Source organism: Aedes aegypti, chromosome 1 (assembly GCF_002204515.2).
Source record: "Aedes aegypti strain LVP_AGWG chromosome 1, AaegL5.0 Primary Assembly, whole genome shotgun sequence".
In the NCBI taxonomy this organism is placed as follows: Eukaryota; Metazoa; Arthropoda; class Insecta; order Diptera; family Culicidae; genus Aedes; species Aedes aegypti.
The window spans coordinates 218,968,217-218,985,357 of NC_035107.1; the positions used below are offsets into that span (position 1 = coordinate 218,968,217).

Below are 17,141 nucleotides of genomic sequence, written 5' to 3' on the forward strand. Positions count from 1 at the left end.
TTACCCCACATAATTATATGAATTTGAGAATTTACCACTGCAGCGCCGTCGGACCGTAATAACATCATGCTACTCAGCATTGTATGGTATTGCTGTGTGCATTTGAAATGCAAATACCAAATGCGGGAACACCAAATGCGGTAAGATTTTCAACAAGGAAGGCGAAGTCAAAATTTGATTTTCTTTGCTAGGTTGGCGGTGATATGCATCATGGTTGCTAAGAATCCTTTGGTTACTTGGTGTTACCGCATTTTAAGTTCAGCTAGACTGGATTTGCACGTCAAACGCAAACAGCAATATTTCTAACAGCATCGTTGATTTATCATATAATGGGGGAACACTTCCTAAATTCTCGAGTATTATATTGGAAAATGTATTAAAATTGCGACAGAGTTTAAATACTGTTCAATAAACTGTTTCCTGACCAATTGTAATAAGCAACTATTGATCTGAAATTTTTCTACATGTTAGTCTATTGCGTTAATATGAGAAATAGGCTATATGAAATTGATGTCTTGGCAAGGGATGTACAAGATGAGCATTATGCATTAATTTTCCAATTTCCGTACTCGAGAATTTTAGAAGCGGGGGCCGTGATGCTCGGGATGGATTGTCCTCCATGACTGGTCCTGGCTGGAAATATTCGTGGGGAGAAACTCGACCCTTTGCTGCTGGAATTTCATTAACAACTCTTTGGTAAAGCAGAAATTTCTGATAAAAGTGAACTTTTTCAAAACAACTCTTATTGATTGGAATATTAATCAACAACTCTTTGTTAAGTAAAATCATCCTAAATAACTCTTTGCTCCATCGCCAAACCAAACCATTTCATTGAATTCATCAAGTACAAGAATATGAATGGTAAGGAGAGGCAGATGGTGTATATTTTGCTGGCGTTACTTTCCAACAGGTCGCCGGTTGGCGCTGACTACTAATCCGTCCACTGAATGATTTTCAGTTGTTGCTTTTGCTCTCTGGTTCCGTTCGCTACTCGCACACTGCTGTGGCTTTCACGCGCTCTTCTTTGCTGCTCCGCTGCTTGATCCGTTCGTTATGCCGTTCGATTTGTGAATGAGCTGGGAACAGAACAACCAGAGGTTTTATTTGCTCGAGCTCCGTTCACCGATGGCGAGTGGTGGGGCTCTCGCTTGGTTGTTTCGTCACTTCGTTCGCTACTCGCACGCGATTGGTTATTGCTTTCGCGCTATTTTCGTTGATGGTGTGATTCTTCGCTGAGAAATAAAAACTGCAACTCTTTTGATTTTTCATGCAAAACGACCAACTTTGATAAACTATATCTCAGTTATTTATGGACTGATTTGAATGAAATTTTAACAGAATATCAGACATAACTTAAATTTTACCATATGTTTTTGAGTGATTTTTCCAGTCACACGTTGAAAAGCAATAACGGTTTGACTAAAAAGAATTTTTTGACGATTTTTTATGGTTGACATAACTAAACATATTGAAGGAATAGCTTCATGGAATCTTCAGAAACGTTGTAGATTTTGACGAGATGAATAAGTTTGTTGGAGACAGTTTTTGTGAAAGGCTATCAGATTTTAAGATAAAAAGTTTTGAATTTTTCGTCGAAAATTACAGTTTAGTCAAACCGTTATTACTTATAAACTTGTGATTGGAAAAAATTTCAAAAATATATGTTAAAATTCAAGTTACATCTGATGTTCTGTGAATGTTTCATTCGAAAATATTTCCATAAATAACTGAGATCTAACTTTCCAAAGTTGGTCATTTTGTATGGAAAATCGAAAAAGTTGCAAATGCATGCGAATAAGTTGGGGCCTTCCTTAGCCGAGTGGTTAGAGTCCGCGGCTACAAAGCAAAGCCATGCTGAAGGTGTCTGGGTTCGATTCCGGGTCGGTCCAGGATCTTTTCGTAATGGAAATTTTCTTTACTTCCCTGGGCATAGAGTATAATCGTACCTGCCACACGATATACGAATGCAAAAATGGAAACTTTGGCAAAGAAAGCTTTTAGTTAATAACTGTGGAAGTGTCATAAGAACACTAAGCTGAGAAGCAGGCTCTGTCCCAGTGAGGACGTTAATGCCAAGAAGAAGAAAAAAATGTGAATAAGTTCTCAGTTTATTCGACAAACCAGCTAAATATTTCATGGGTGCACAACAGCAACAGGGTAGCGGATCACAGGGATTTAGTTGAAATCTGGAAACGTAGCTCAATTTTGAAATCTTGAGCGATTTCACAAACCAGATTCTGGATTAACAGCTCAGCAGGCTTCTAGCAGCGAGGTACTTCTCGCTAAGCAAGAGCTCTTACCAGCTCGAAAGCGGAAATGGAATGAAACTGAATCCAACGAAGGCAGCATGTTTTATAACCTTGGAATAGCAGATGATGCTCCTCCCTTTTGTGCTCTTCGCTTTCTGATCGACCAATCTGGGAAATGGGTATGTGCCAATAATGTGTTTTGCTTGGAATTATTTGAAAATTGCGGAGAATACTAATACGTGAGAAATTGGTCGAACATGAATTGTTGGAATGATTGGCATTCCCTAAATATTCAATACGAGCTATTGATAATTAATAGTTTTCTTTATTATGACGGTAAATTTCTGATCCATGGGTGCCAAAATTATTACAATTGTTCAATGAGAATGTCTTTTCAAAAGCATTCTAAATATGTCGCAATTTTGTCACATGGGATAATTTTCCTAATCAAAGTGTTCCCATAAAATATGGAACATAAAAGGCGCTGTTGGAAAAGCCACTCTATTTTGCAATCGTTGTGAAATGTTGTGCACTCACCCCGACAGCACTGCAGCAGCGTCCGCGAGTACAATCTCAAATGGTTGAGTCATAAATTATTCACGACAAATGAAATTTTGTATGAGGCCGTGAAATTGATTTAGGAATACTAGAAGTTATAAATAAAGTCGCAAATATTTCTCTTTTAACTCTTTTCCACAAATTTGATGGCTCTGAAAAGAACCGATGGCTTTGTTAGCTTCGATGTTGTTACGGATAAATAACACTGCTCGGACCAGCAAAACTCAGGGGGCTTCTGGTATTTGCTCCTAACGGGATTGCTTCTTGACCACCAATGATGATTTCATCACGAGTCGAAATTTTGAAGCGCGAGTCAACAGCTCCTCGGCCGATGAAATTTGCGGCGGCGATGACGATTTCTGGGTGAACGCAAACAAGCGGTGAAGCACAAAGCGAGAATGACTCGCCCGACCGTGTTCACAGTTCGACCGCAATTTCTCCTGTGGACTGCTTCCTCTTCTTCTTCTTGGCGGCGGCAGCGGTGATGGCTTTATCTTCGGACGGCATCTTCTCTCGCTCGCTCGACAGTTTGATTTGAGCGAAGCAAGACAAACGGGGGCGTCCTTCGCTATCGATGTCTGTGCCTGAGAAGCACGCCCGGTCAGAACAAGCCGATCTGTCGCCTGCTGAGATGCGAGCCAATCGGAGAGTGAAAAGCAAATGACGTCAAATTTTCTCTAGCCACCCCTATTTATAGATTTGCTTGAAATCAACGTTCTCTTTTAAAACAGTTATTAAACTATTTGGACAGGTATGTGGGATTCAGTAAGTAAACGACATGAAGCTTTGATGTCTTGGCTTTCGATTGAGATGCTAATCAAGAAATTTCGTTAAGCCAGCGAAAAGTTATAAACGTTTAAAATATTTCATGCCAACGTAACGCTCTTGGTTTTGAAATTCCAATTTCACTCCTGTATAGAGAAGAGAGACGTACTTCTACGTCAAAAATAATTATCTGTGAAAAAACGCTGATAGATCTGCGGACAACTTCTTTGAGAAACATGTTCCCAATCGAATTCCTTTTAATTACTTATGAAATACTTGTGGAATTTTACAAGGAATCCTTGGATTAACACCTGGAAGAATTTTTTTTTGCAGGAAGCCTGGATAATGTTTTCTGGGATTTTTTCAAACACTCCTGTAGAGGAACTTTAGCATGAAGTTCAAAACCAAAGTTGGAAAAACTTTTGGCAAACTCTTTGAAGAATTCGTGGAATAAATCCTTGCTTGGTGATATTGATGACATTTTTGGTGAGACTTCTAGAATTTAGTATACTATTTTGTTTGGAGAAATCCTCAGTAATTCCTGAAAATCATTAACAAATTAATAATGAACAACTGGAGGATACCTTAGAGTAACAATTGATAAAAAAGTAAATTGTAACAAGCACGTAGAGGACCTTCCAGTCGAAAATATTAAAAGAATTTCTAACGAATTTCTGGTGGAATTTTTTAACAGATTTTTAAGCAATTCGATAGAGATTCTTCGACAATTTTTTTGGTGATCAGAAAGTCCGGGAATAATTTTCTGTGGGAATCCCAGGCGAACTCAGTGAAAACTGGTAGAGGAGTCATGGAGAAAGCACTGAATTGTACGAAAATAATTCATGAAGAAATTCCCGTAGGAATTTACAGAGGAATCTTTTCAAAGCACATGGTTGAATACCTGAAAAAATCGTGGAAGCATCACAAAGGACATTCCTTGAGAGTTTTTTTATTAGAATTCCTTAAGGATTTTAAACTAGATTACAGCAATAATGAATCTTTTCCGTAGCGAAAATTAAAATTTACAAATATAAATGATGTACCACGAAATGAGACAAATAAATAAAACGATACAAATCTGTTAAAATTACGAAATTTGTGAAAATCCGACATTACTTCTGTAAAACAAGTATTTGCTAGGCCCCCCCTAGGCCCCCTCCAGAAAAAAATCCTAGCTACGCCAATGACTGTTTGTGACTTACTAAATCGAAACAACTTCTTAATAATTATCATTTTATTTTATTTTTCATCTGAAATTTTTCTTAAATTAGTACTTTTTTAGTAAATTCTCGCTATTTCAACAACATGATTTTTGATTAAACTATTCAAGCAATTTTTAAATTATTGGAAGATTTGTTACATGTTATGTATTCTATGTATTCATACGTTGTTCTTTGTTTAGTATTTTCTAGTGTAAGTCATTCATACAAATAATAAAGCGAAGTATGCACTTCAACAGAAAAGTAATCGCCTATCTCGATGCGTGGGAAATTTCTTGCAGAAAATGCTCAAGAAAAGCATTTTTCTTTGATCGCAGTACGCAGTTGAAAAGAAATGTCAGTTCAATTGGAGCTCACTGTAGGAAATTTCTTAACCATTTCTTGCGAAGAAAATTTTACTTTTCTTGAGCGGAACAGCATACTTAGCTTAAGGACAATCAGTCTTAGAAATTTCGGCAAAAATAAATGGTTCAATTTTCCAAGAGATTTTCATTTGAAACTCTTGCAACATTTGTTGAGCCTCCAACAAATACTTAAATTTTGCTCAATGCTTTTCACTTAAATTTAAAACGAATATATTTACCTACACTCTTATATAGAAATATCCCTCAAGTTTATCAACTTCAATCAAAAGAAATTAGCCTTTTTTTCACTCACCACGCATTTGCATTTACTCATTGCCATGAGTTTAGCCTTTTGCAAAAGTTTATTGTACTTCTAATTAGAGTAAATATTGAGGCTTAAGCATGGTAGGTCTTCGAGATTTAGGTGACGAGTTCATATATAGTGACTTGATTGAATATGAAAATGAAAACTTGGATTGTTTATTATAAGCTTAACTTAAACTTGTTTCATGATAATAAAAGTTTTGACTTTGACTTTTATTGGGGGCTAGTAAACAGGATGCTCCAAATCCAACTCAAAATCAGTTTAGCAGGGCATGCTAAATCAGAATGGATGGTCACCTTAGGGCCCATTCACAAATTTCATAATGCTAAAAGGGGTTGGTGGGTGTCCAAAAAATGTTACATTTCAAACAAAATTTGAAAAATATTCATACAAAAAGCGGTACGAGGGTTGGAAGGGTGCCAAAAATGGCCTGTTTTTAGCGTTATGAAATTGGTGTCTTCAGTCGTACTTATCACAATAAATAAACTTATTGCTCAAGTAAATTCAGATTTTAACGACAGTTTTACTCCTGTGTTAGTCAAAATAATCGACGAAAAGTGGGACATGGGACAATTAAGCGTATAACGGCAGGCTGCGGCGACCATAAAAGAGGGAAAACTTCCTGCGCGCGAGCGTTGCCTCTGTGTTAGTGAGCGTGCGGAAAAAGCGGAAATCTTTTGACACAAGCAACAAGCGGCGACATTTTGCCTCCCCCCTAACCACCCCTCAAATTTGTTTTCCGCCTTTCCACCAGGTTTGTCCACAGTTATCGAAGCAAGCGAGCCCCAATTCCAGAGCGTGTCGTGTTTTATAATCCGAGTAGGCTCCGCATAATCCCTAACCTATCCGTTCTGACAGTTTGTACAATCAAAGTGTGCTTTTGAGTACAGTTTCGGTGAAAAATTTGGAGAAGAACCCGTTCTTCAGTGAGTTCCAGAAGTGAAAAATCCTTCCTTATCGAATCGGATTCCTTTCTGGTGGTTTTCCGAGCAGTGTGAAAAAGTGTGAGTGCAGCAAGTGCAAGGAAAGCAACAAGAAAAACGCGCAACAGTCAGCCCTTTAGTGAGTTCCGTGGGAAGAAGAAACTTGACGGGGAACCAGCGAGGGAAAGAAGTTAGTTTCGCGAAAAGTCACATTCATCCTGCAGGGAGGACGAAATAAGAGGTTCGCTCGGAATACGGAACCCTTGGGTGCGTGTCTGTATTGGTAAGTACCTGGCCAGGTAGCTTTAGCCTTAGCTTTGTTCGAGCATTTACGGTGCATTATTAATGATCGTGGTTTGGCCCCCGGATATGATTTAATCGGTCAGTCTCAGGTTCATAATTAATGTTCCTCGCAATCCGGATGGAACTAGTGTGGAAACCATGTGAGGGAAGACAGCAGGCACCCCTTTCAGATCATGCATCAATGTGTTGGTGAATGATTTTCCACCTTTGAAGATTCACTTTTCATCATCATGAGCAAAACGTAGCAAAGTCGTTGCCGTCGTTGTAGAGAAAGGGTAGGGCAAAGTGGTAAAAAATGCGCTCATGGGGTGAAATGGCCTGGTTTACTTTTTAATGAAAATAATAGTAGCTTACGCAACAAGTTGCAGAATGAGGTTTATTACAGCACAAGTCGAACAGTTATCTAACGAGTCTTGCCCAGTTGAATAATTGCAACAAATACTGTAAAAATCGAGTTCTGCATCGTTTTTTTGTAATTTTGTAGAAGACAGAAATCGTTGAGGTTGCATTTACCATTATTTTACAATTTCCGCAAATTTTTGTGTAATGATTCATTACGAAACTCAAACCAGTTGAGTAATAACCATTATGCAACCGATTTAATTTGTGTAATGATTATTGCGAACTTCATAACTCAGAAAAGTAGGTCGTTACATGACATATTTACCTGATGAAAAACAGCCTATTACGATGAGAAATTGCAAAAAAAATGTTACAGTTCTCAACGGGTAGGAAATACTCAAAGTCACTCCATTGTTAGTACAGTCAACTCTCTCATGTAATCAATATAAATTCTACTATGTTCGAAAAATATCACTAAAAGTTCTATTTACCGCTGAACGAGACCAGCTAAGTATTCTAAATCATTTTCCCCTAAAGATAAGGGTATAGTGTGGAAGCTGGCTGACTGGCTGGCTGCTTTTTGCTCTCAACGCTTTTGATGTTGGGAAAACAAGAGACGAGGACGACCCCAATGCTGCGATGGGGTTGTTTTTGTTTGCACAAAGCTTTCACTTTGACAGAGGGGGCTCTCGGTGATGGTGCCATGCGGGTGGCTGCGATAGGGTTGCCAGAAGTTGGATGGCGGTTTTATTAACGCTTGAACGGATAGTTAGAATTTGGTTAAACACCGAAATCAAAACCGTTGTACAATCGATAGTGATGTGGTTGAGGGTAGTTTCGAACCTTGATAAGGAAGTACGTGTATGTGGGACCCAGATAGCCGTAGCGGTAAACGCGCAGCTATTCAGCAAGACCAAGCTGAGGGTCGTAGGTTCGAATCCCAATGGTCGAGGATCTTTTCGGATTGGAAATTTTCTCTACTTCCCAGGGCATAGAGTATCTTTGTACCTGCCACACGAAATACGCATGCAAAAATGGTCATTGGCATAGTAAGCTCTCAGTTAATAACTGTGGAAGTGCTCCATAAGAACACTAAGCTGAGAAGCAGGCTGTGAAGAAGAAGAAGTGCCTAATATGTGTCGACACAGCAGACAACGGACACTTAACGGACGGACCCAAATGTCCGGGCACAGGCGGAGTATCAAAGCAGCCAAAACGGAAGTAACACAGTTAAATTTAAACCTCTCGGAAACCAACACTGACGTGGTGTTACTATCGGACCCATACCGCGTACCAGCCAACAACGGGAACTGGATGGCGGATAGGTGTCAACAGCTAGCAGCTATAGGGACGACAGGACGATACCTAATCCAAGAAGTAGTCTCTAGCTCAAATGACGGTTTGCGATAGCCGCTGCACCCATCAAAGAGGCCAGCTATTGTTGGAATCCCTGGCCGCATTAAATGTAAAGTACAGAGGGTACAGAGAGTACCTTCCGCAGAAATGGTGCGGAATCGATTATAGACGTGACGTATTGTAGTCCTAACCTTTTAGGTACCATGAACTGGCGCGTTGATGACGGTTATACTCATAGCGATCATCAACGATTCGCTATAGTATAATACCAGGCGGGCGGAGGGCAGTGCGATGTAACTCCCAAGTCCGAGGTTGGAAAACAGCGCGCTTCACGAAGTATTCACTGAAGCCCTGTGGCGCGAACGGAACACCCTGGACCTAAACGGTGAAGAGCTAGTTGCTATGATATTGGGAGCTTATGGTACTTCCATGCCGAGAAAAGCCCCTCCTAGAGATAACAGGCTGCCGATGTACTGGTGGTACGAATCAATTACAAATCTTCGAGCACGCACAGAAGCACAAAAAGAAGAACACAGTGAAGTATTCAGAGAGGCAAAGTTAGCTCTCTAGAAAGAAATCAAGAGTCGAAAATGGGTATGCTTTGATAGTCTATGCCATAGCGCCAACTCGATTCCATGGGGTGACGCCTACAGAGTGGCAATGGAACGACCAAAGGTGCCATAGCGCCTCCAGAGAAGTCGCCCGAGTTGCTACGATCGATAATCGATGTACTCTTTCCGCATCATCCCACAAGCCCATGGCCCCCAGCGCCGTATGCGGCAGACGAAGGAGAAGGAGCGGTGAGGGTGACGAACAAAGAGCTGGCAAAAGTCGTGAAATCATTCGCTTTAAACAAGGAGTCGGGACCCAATGGTATCCCAAATGTTGCCTTAAACGCGGCAGTGAACGCGGATCCGGACATGTTCAGAACCACGATGCAACGCTTCATTGAACAAGAAATCTACCCGGATGTATGGAAGCGACAGAAATTGGTGCTACTACCAAAGGCGGGGAAACCACCAGGTTACCCGTTGGCGTATAGACCTATACGGAAGGTGCGAACGGCTTGTCCAACAACCAGTTTGGATTCAGGAAAGTTAAATCTACTCTGTTGGTCGTTCAGACAGCTGAGGTGGCAATCGAGCTTGAAACGAGCGGTATCCGTTACTGCGCGGTTGCCACTCTGGATGTGAAGAATGCGTTCAACAGCGTAAGCTGGGAAGCGATAGCCCACGCACTTCACCGCCTCATGGTACCGGTGCTGTTGTGTAAGCTTCTAGAAAGCTATTTTGATGGTAGGATTCTACTGTATGACACAGAGGAGGGGCAGAAAAGCGTTCGAGTTATTGCGGGGGTACCTCAACGTTCAATCCTGGGCCCGATGTTATGGAATGCGATGTACGATGGAGTACTGAGGCTGCCCCTTCCGACGGGTTTTAAGATTGTTGGCTTCGCCGATGATATCACCCTAGTGGTCTATAACGAATCGATGGAAGCAGTAGAGTTGATAGCAGCGCACTCTATTTCCGTATTTGATGAATGGATGAAGTCTAGTAAACTAGGACTGGCCCGTCACAAGACTGAGGTGGTGTTGGTCAACAACCGCAAGTCCGAGCAACGGGTGCTTATCTCGGTAGATGACTGCACCATAGAGTCCAAGCGATCCCTTCGGCATCTTGGGGTAATGATCGATGACAAGCTCAGCTTCGCGATCCACGTTGAATTTCTTTATCTCTTTATTTGGTGGATTATTTATCTGACAATATTGTGTGTCTTAATGAAATTATAGTTAGAGAGCCATGGAAGCATCACAAGCTGAATATGCCGCTATTGAGGATAATGTCTAACAGTTCTGCTGTAATTGCTAGCAAACGCAAGCTCCTGGTCAGCGTGGCGCTATCCATACTAAGGTGGTATGGAGGACCAATCTGGTCAAAAGCGCTTAGAACGAGCAGAAACCTAAAGCGGTTGGAAAGCACGTACAAGATAATGTGCTTAAGAGTAGCAAGTGCATACCGGACGGTATCTAAAGAGGCCGTGTGCATCATACCCAACTAACAATTCAGAGCCACAAACAAGCATGCATGTTTAATTATTGTTCAATAATGGTAATGGCAGCTGAATAAAAAATTTGCTCTATAAAGAGCTGAGAAGGTGCTTTTTTAACACAAACTTAGATCAATGTTCAACGTTATGCATTAGAATGAACAAAAGTTGAATCGCCACTTTTTAAACGTTTCCAAAGATTCTCATTCGATTAGTCAAGCTGTCAAGTCAAGTCAAATGAGCTGAACAAGACATGTTTCCCCCAATTAAAAAGCCAATATTCCACTAAACAAATGTATATGTATAAAAGGATATTCAGAAGACGAACTAACGTTTTACTTGCGTCGCACTTCAGCTATTCCCACATGTTTAACATAAGCATGAATAAGAGCTGAATAAGTATCCTATAAAATCCTAATTTAGCTTCAGTATATTATAAGAACAGTTGATCCAATAGAGGCCAAAATGACGATTAACAAACACATTGTTCAGCAATAAATAAGTTTTGTAAAAGCGATCACACTATAGCTAAATTTCATAAAATGGACAAAATATCCGAAATTGAGTTCCGAATACATTTCAAAGCTCATGAATTATGCTTTCTTAAAACTTTTGAAATAGCTGTTCAGAAAATAAACATGGTCAGTCTCCAGAAATGCAGAATTATTGTGAAAAACAACAATAAACATTCAAGCTAAGTATTCCGAGTAGGAGCAAAGTACTGAAAAACAAAGCGTGATATTGACTTGATTGACATAAGAGATAAAATATCTGAAGACAATATCAAAATTTTGTTCCTGGAACTTCTAAACCTATGAAAAATTTGATGTACGCAGATCTAATGAATAGATGGCAGCTATTGGTAAAATCTTGCAGAATCTAAATATGACATGTCAATTTTGTTCTATTAGTTTGTTTTAGATATCATTTCCAGATATTTTATAACATATATCCATCAAGTTAGTATCACTTTTAGCTATCCATATTATATTTTCTATTGCTAAGCTTTTTTCGCCTGCTCGGGATGTTTTTCCGTACAAGAAAAATGGAAATTTCTTTGACAGAATTGATAAAATAAATTTATATAGCCAGCTACATTTGAAATGACATTTCTTCACAACTGAATAAATACGGCGCTCTAAGAAAAATGATTTACTTGGCCATTTCCGAAAATAAAAATCGCATCAAGATATTCGAATATTTTTCTATTCAGGTAGGTTCTGAGGACTAACCCTTCAAATGATTCAAATATATTCATACAGAAAACTTTTACTTCAATGCATATATAATAGGTTTATGAAAAATACAAATAAAAAAATAATCAAACTATAATTTATAAAATTATTTAAGTTAATTAATCAGTTTTGAACAAACTAAAATTTATTATGAAATTAGATTAATCATTTCAGACTGTTTTTACTTTGTGTAAATAAACATTATTTTGACCAACATCGACATAAATTTTCTCACTGTGCGCTAAAAATAGCCGACTGAACTCAGCTTGGAACAGCACCTAACAGCAGCTGAATAATATGCTTGTTCAGTTGTAGATTAGCGTACAATGTGTTGATTAGACGTTGTCGAATAGAAGCTCGAACATGGTCAATATTCAGCTATGAGAAGTTTATATTTTGCACTGGACGGTATAATGTAGAGATGGGCAAATCGGCTCATTTCAGTGAACGGATCCGACCCGAATCATTCATTTTAGTGAACCGGATCTTTTGAACGGTTCAGTGGCTCAGCGGTTCGCTAAGAAAGAGTGAACTGAACCGAGAGAACGGAAAAAGAGCGGTCTACTCTCTGTTGCGCGACATGCGTCGTACCATCCGTCTCTTTTGCTCTCTCATTCTTCCCCAGAAACTCACGATGCACTCCGCCGATTTTCACTACCCGAACCAAAAGGATGAAGCAAAATGTGCTTTGCCATTCAAGTGTGCACTTTCTCTCTCTCTATCTTTCATCTATCTTTCATTCAAGTTTGCGGGCCAGATAAGTGGTTTGGCTGTGCGGACCTGCAGCAAACTGTCTTCGTCAAGGGTGGAGGGCGGCTGTCAAATGGGAGTAAAATTGAAAAGCCGCCAACCTAAGTCCAGAACCAGCGACACGTTGGGGTAGCAGTAAAGAGCCGCCAGTTCCACCCTTGGTCTTCGTATCTGCGCCGTGGCGAGCAAAGCACATGACGAGCTTTATAATAATGCCAAGAAACGAACGAAGGAGGCATAGGGGAAAATAATCGGTTCGTTCTTTTCCGGGCCATTTCTTGGCTGATCCGTGCTGATCAAATGAACCGACTCTTGCCAAAAAAAGAGCCACGGATCACTTGTTCTTTTGAGTGATCCGGATCTTTTGAACGGCTCCGATTCTTTTTGCCCATCTCTAGTATAATGCGCAGATGGCAAGGCATACCGCTGACGATTGGAAGGTCTCGAGTTCGAATCCAGTATACAGGCGATTTTTATATAAGATTGTTATACTATCATAACAATAGTGCACACTACATTTATAAAGTGCCTAGAAAAATATTTTATTGTTTTTATTAGTCTTTAATTATTTTTAGACCAGCCGTATAAAAGCTGAACTAAATGCTTGTAAAACGTTTTTAAAGCTAAAAAATAAAGTTGGTATTCAACGACATGCTTTAAAGTTTCTCCAAATTTGTGTGAACAATTTTTTTTTCTATCTTTATTAACGAGATTTTTAGCCCTGGGCTAGTTCTTCTCGGGAAACATGTGTGTGAAACAATGTGTGAACAATGCTTTAACAAAGGTTGGCCATGGAAATTATTAAAAAGTTACAAAACATGATGCTGGATAAAACTGCCATAATGGTGTTTGTTAAATGAGTGAATGTTAGTTGGGTATGCACATTTATGATACTCAAGTTGAAGAACTATCACTATAAAAGTTGTTCGCAGCCATTCCTACAAATTTTCTTGTCAAATCTATATGAGACGATATTAAAAAGAACAACTCAAATAAATGTCGCATTATGGAACAGAAATAAGTTATGTGCCGTCGTCTGTTATACTGTTATCCAGATTTTTCAATCTTATTACCAGAGAATAGTGTCTTCTTTGTCACATTTTAGGTTTATTGTAATTTTTCGAAAATGCGCTAAATTACGGCACATTAGGTATATTCTCACAAACCGGCACCAACTTCCGCTCGCAATCCAAATCGTTCCACTCCCAGGTAAAATTCCTGGACGGTTCGTACCACATGTGAATACAGTGCTCACCAGTCCAGGCATTGTCCGGCTGACTTCGGGCCCAGTTGGTGTAAGTCCTGCTCACCTCCATACCTGTTTCGAGCCACACAAACTTGCCCTCTTCGGCCAGATCACTTGCTCCAATCCACAGATCCGTCCGGGTGGCATTGAACACCAACGAATGCTCCACCAGCCGGACAACTTCGTTTTGCTTGGCCTCGGAATCAATCACTGCCATCCGCATACCAAGCAAATGACAATACTCGGCGGCTCCAATCCAATTGTGCTGTGGGATTTGAACAAATAAAAATAGGGTTCTTTATAGAAGTCCAACTCTCAGAAGCTTACCACAACTCTGGAGACGTAGAACTTCGATGGCGAGGTACAGTAAAGCTCCTGAGCTGTGGCGATAGACGCCCAAATCGCTAAAGCAGCGGCAATCCGAACAACGAAGCGCATCATTTTAAGGTTAGGAGTGAAAAATCGTCTGTGACAGAATGCACCAAGCGGGTCATTTATATTGGACCTGATAGGGTCGATGTTCCCTTAGTGGACGGTCCCCTATAGTCGCACTAGTGGCGTTTTACGGCCGTTTCACTGGTAATCGTAGCAAAATAATTTTTGACATGAAGATCAGTAGCTATTTATCTAAGTGCCATTGACACACAGCTCGATTTTGTTCAAAAAATGGTTGAAATAAATAGTTTTGCTTAAAATTTTAGCTCCCTTGCACCTATAGTTAACCTACTGTTCCTACAGTAGCACTACTAAGAGAAACTATTTTGTTATTTAACAAAATAGTTGATAAATTACTAACTTTTTTACATCAATCGAACGCTTTTGATCCACACTTCAAAGGAAAAATATAAAAGTTTTGTAAAAATACGGTTTTGATTTGTGTTTTGCCTATTCCGTGAGGCTAGTGCTACTATAGGAACAGAAATTAGGAATAGTGTTACTATAGGCACATGTGTTCCTATAGTGGCACAAGCGATAATAAATACAAAAACATGAGTTTTCTTATGTTTCATAATTTTTCCACAAAGCCAAGATAAAAAGCTTTCAGATGATCTAAAAATAATTCCGCAGGCTTTATTTTTCGATTTTATACGAATATTTGTTCTTAGCTATGCGGCTATTGGTACATCGACCCTAGTTGCTTAAATTCCAGCATTCTTTCCGATAAGGTCAACCGCCGGTCAGTTGTTTTGCTCGGGTTAGATAAGAAAGTGATTTCCCCCGGTCAAAGTGGTATGTCTTGTTTGGAGACCATCGATAAATAGGACCATTAACGAGTTAATTTTGGTTCATGGAACATTTATTGTAAGATTGTTTGATTTCGATCCGCGTGAATACTGACTTGGCACATGCTGCCAAACCTACTTGAAAACAGAAACAAAGTAACCGACTAGAAATGAAGTCGAACCCATGTCGAAGCATGACTTTGCTTTGTAAAAGATATTGTGCTCTGCAAGAGAAATCCACGGAATGCGTTTATCTGAAAATCTCGACATACCGTCTCAATCTTCAAATGTTTCAGATTTGGCAAATTTGGAACATTTGCGTCCTTGCAGAATGGATCAATCCAAGCCTTCTTGAAATTTGTTGTTGCGTTTGACTTGCGCGCATATTATCTGCGCGTTACCACCGCCGCTGGATTTGAAATGAGCGCCGCAATATTGTTGAGTATGCCAATCAAAGCAATGCAAGTTTCTGAGTTAACAAATTCTCGCGTACAGTATTATAATGGCGTAACTCCATTGAATTACGTATACTGATCCCAAAAGATAATCGTCGAAATGAAATCGATCACTGTAGATACGCCTATATGATACTAAACGCGAGAATTATCTCCTGCTCCGTTCGATTTGCAACGTTTTAAAGCTCTTTGGAACATTTGAAATGACCTTTGAAAATAATGGCGTTTATCAAATGCACCAGTCTCCAGTGTACAGTGCAACGCATGGATAGAAATAGTACCGGCGGAATATGTTGCTGCATTCATTATATTCCAGGCCGTTATTAAAATCAACGTGATGACTAAAGGGGTTATGCTCGGGCTAGTGAGGCCTGCATCAGTAGGGTAATTAATTATAATTGATGGCTTTTAATAATTCATCGATGATTGACCCAGAATGACCACGGGAAGTATTCAAATCAATGTGCGCCTGGTATGGCTTCTGATAATTCAGTCTATTTCGTTGGAAAATGCACGGCCAGAAATGTTGATCGAAGCGGTATAAAACGTTTAACGAAATTAAAAATTACTCAAATGTTAACCTGACAGTAAATAGAATCTTCAAATAGTCAACCGAATTGACCAATCCGTCAAATAAGTCAGATTGTGCTTACATCACTTCACCGGTTCCAGAAAATCAGACCATTGTCACCTGAGCATCGCATAAATGCAATGAAAATCGCAGCATGTGACCACATTCCCAACAAGCCAAAACCAACTGGAACCCCACCTGGTTAGTCCGACACCCCGAAACCAGAGGGGGAGGAACCCAGGTCTATCGGTCTGGTTGATCTTGTTACGGCACAAACAGATTGGAAATTAATTTATCCACATGCGAACAGGTTGCTTGCCACTGACTGACTGACTGACTGCTGGGTTGGAGCCCTATAGTTGGTTTCGATGTGCGCGAATTGCGATTGGACAGAGTAGCCGACGGGAGCCCATTTCCACAACCTTCATATGCCCCCAGAGGACTGTGCGATGGCACATTTGAATTTCACGACGACGATGGGCCCTTTCCCGATGTCAACGCCATCATCGTTATCATTATCATCATCACCGCCTCCAGTAGGGTGTAGCAGTGTTTCTCAAATCATTCGACCACTCATCAACCTTTACGTGTAACAAATTTGATTCGTTCCAACAAATCTGAAGGCTATTCTACTGGTCTTGCTCTTCTAGGCATAGATAAAGCATTCGACAGTGTTTGGCATAAAGGCTTGATTATAAAATTTAAAAACTTTAATTTGTTGTTTTAATGGCTGCTTGGGCACGTCAGGAGTTAATCATCAATATTAACCTCCTTTTCCCGAGCAGCCTAGATAGCCGCGTAGTGTCGGTAGCGGTTGTTTCAACTGGCTAAGAATTAACACTACGGACTGCCTGTTCCGGTGGTAAAAGTCCACCTCACAGGTGACCCCTAATTTATGGTGTGATGCGTACCGTGCCTAAGAATGAATGGTTAGGGGGGTCTAAATAAAACCTAACCGCAAACGGAGCCTGTGGGGTACCAGGGCGCCCTCCACAGTATTGAGTCCTGCCTGTGCTACCCGGAGCAATGGTGCAGGTGACCTTGTGTTTCTCCGAGATAATCGGCTGCCCTTCTTCAGTCTCTATCCTGAGGCTTAATAAGGGTGGGATTATGAATATGTTGACATTTAATTTAAATTATCACCTATATGGATTCGCATTATGCGTTTTACACAGTGTATTCTGTGCTCTTTCGCCTTTGGCGACTTTAAATAGATACCGATCTGGTTTT

The 17,141-nt window shown here is 40.1% G+C and overlaps 2 protein-coding genes across 2 annotated transcripts in view; one reads left to right on the plus strand and one right to left on the minus strand.

Moving 5' to 3' along the window:
• Positions 1 to 6,220: 6,220 nt before the first annotated feature.
• LOC5578520 (polypyrimidine tract-binding protein 2) overlaps positions 6,221 to 17,141 on the plus strand; it is a 1,002,030-nt gene continuing 991,109 nt past the window's right edge. The window contains exon 1 of the mRNA XM_021857613.1: positions 6,221 to 6,667. The gene's annotated coding sequence lies outside the window, so the exon portion shown is untranslated. The remainder of the gene's footprint in view (positions 6,668 to 17,141) is intronic.
• LOC5571639 (lectin subunit alpha) lies at positions 13,456 to 14,148 on the minus strand. Its single transcript, XM_001659769.2, has 2 exons — positions 13,990 to 14,148; positions 13,456 to 13,927 (listed from the first exon to the last, which is right to left on the minus strand). The coding sequence occupies exons 1-2, from the start codon at positions 14,101 to 14,103 to the stop codon at positions 13,553 to 13,555; spliced, it is 489 nt and encodes a 162-aa protein (XP_001659819.2). The 5' UTR covers positions 14,104 to 14,148; the 3' UTR covers positions 13,456 to 13,552.

Bases quoted from the DNA above. Each gene is read 5' to 3' on its own strand.
- LOC5571639 (XM_001659769.2), bottom strand. From the start codon at position 14,103: ATGATGCGCTTCGTTGTTCGGATTGCCGCTGCTTTAGCGATTTGGGCG. The intron at 13,928-13,989 runs GTAAGCTTCTGA...CAAATCCCACAG, and splicing joins TCTACGTCTCCAGAGTTGTG to CACAATTGGATTGGAGCCGC.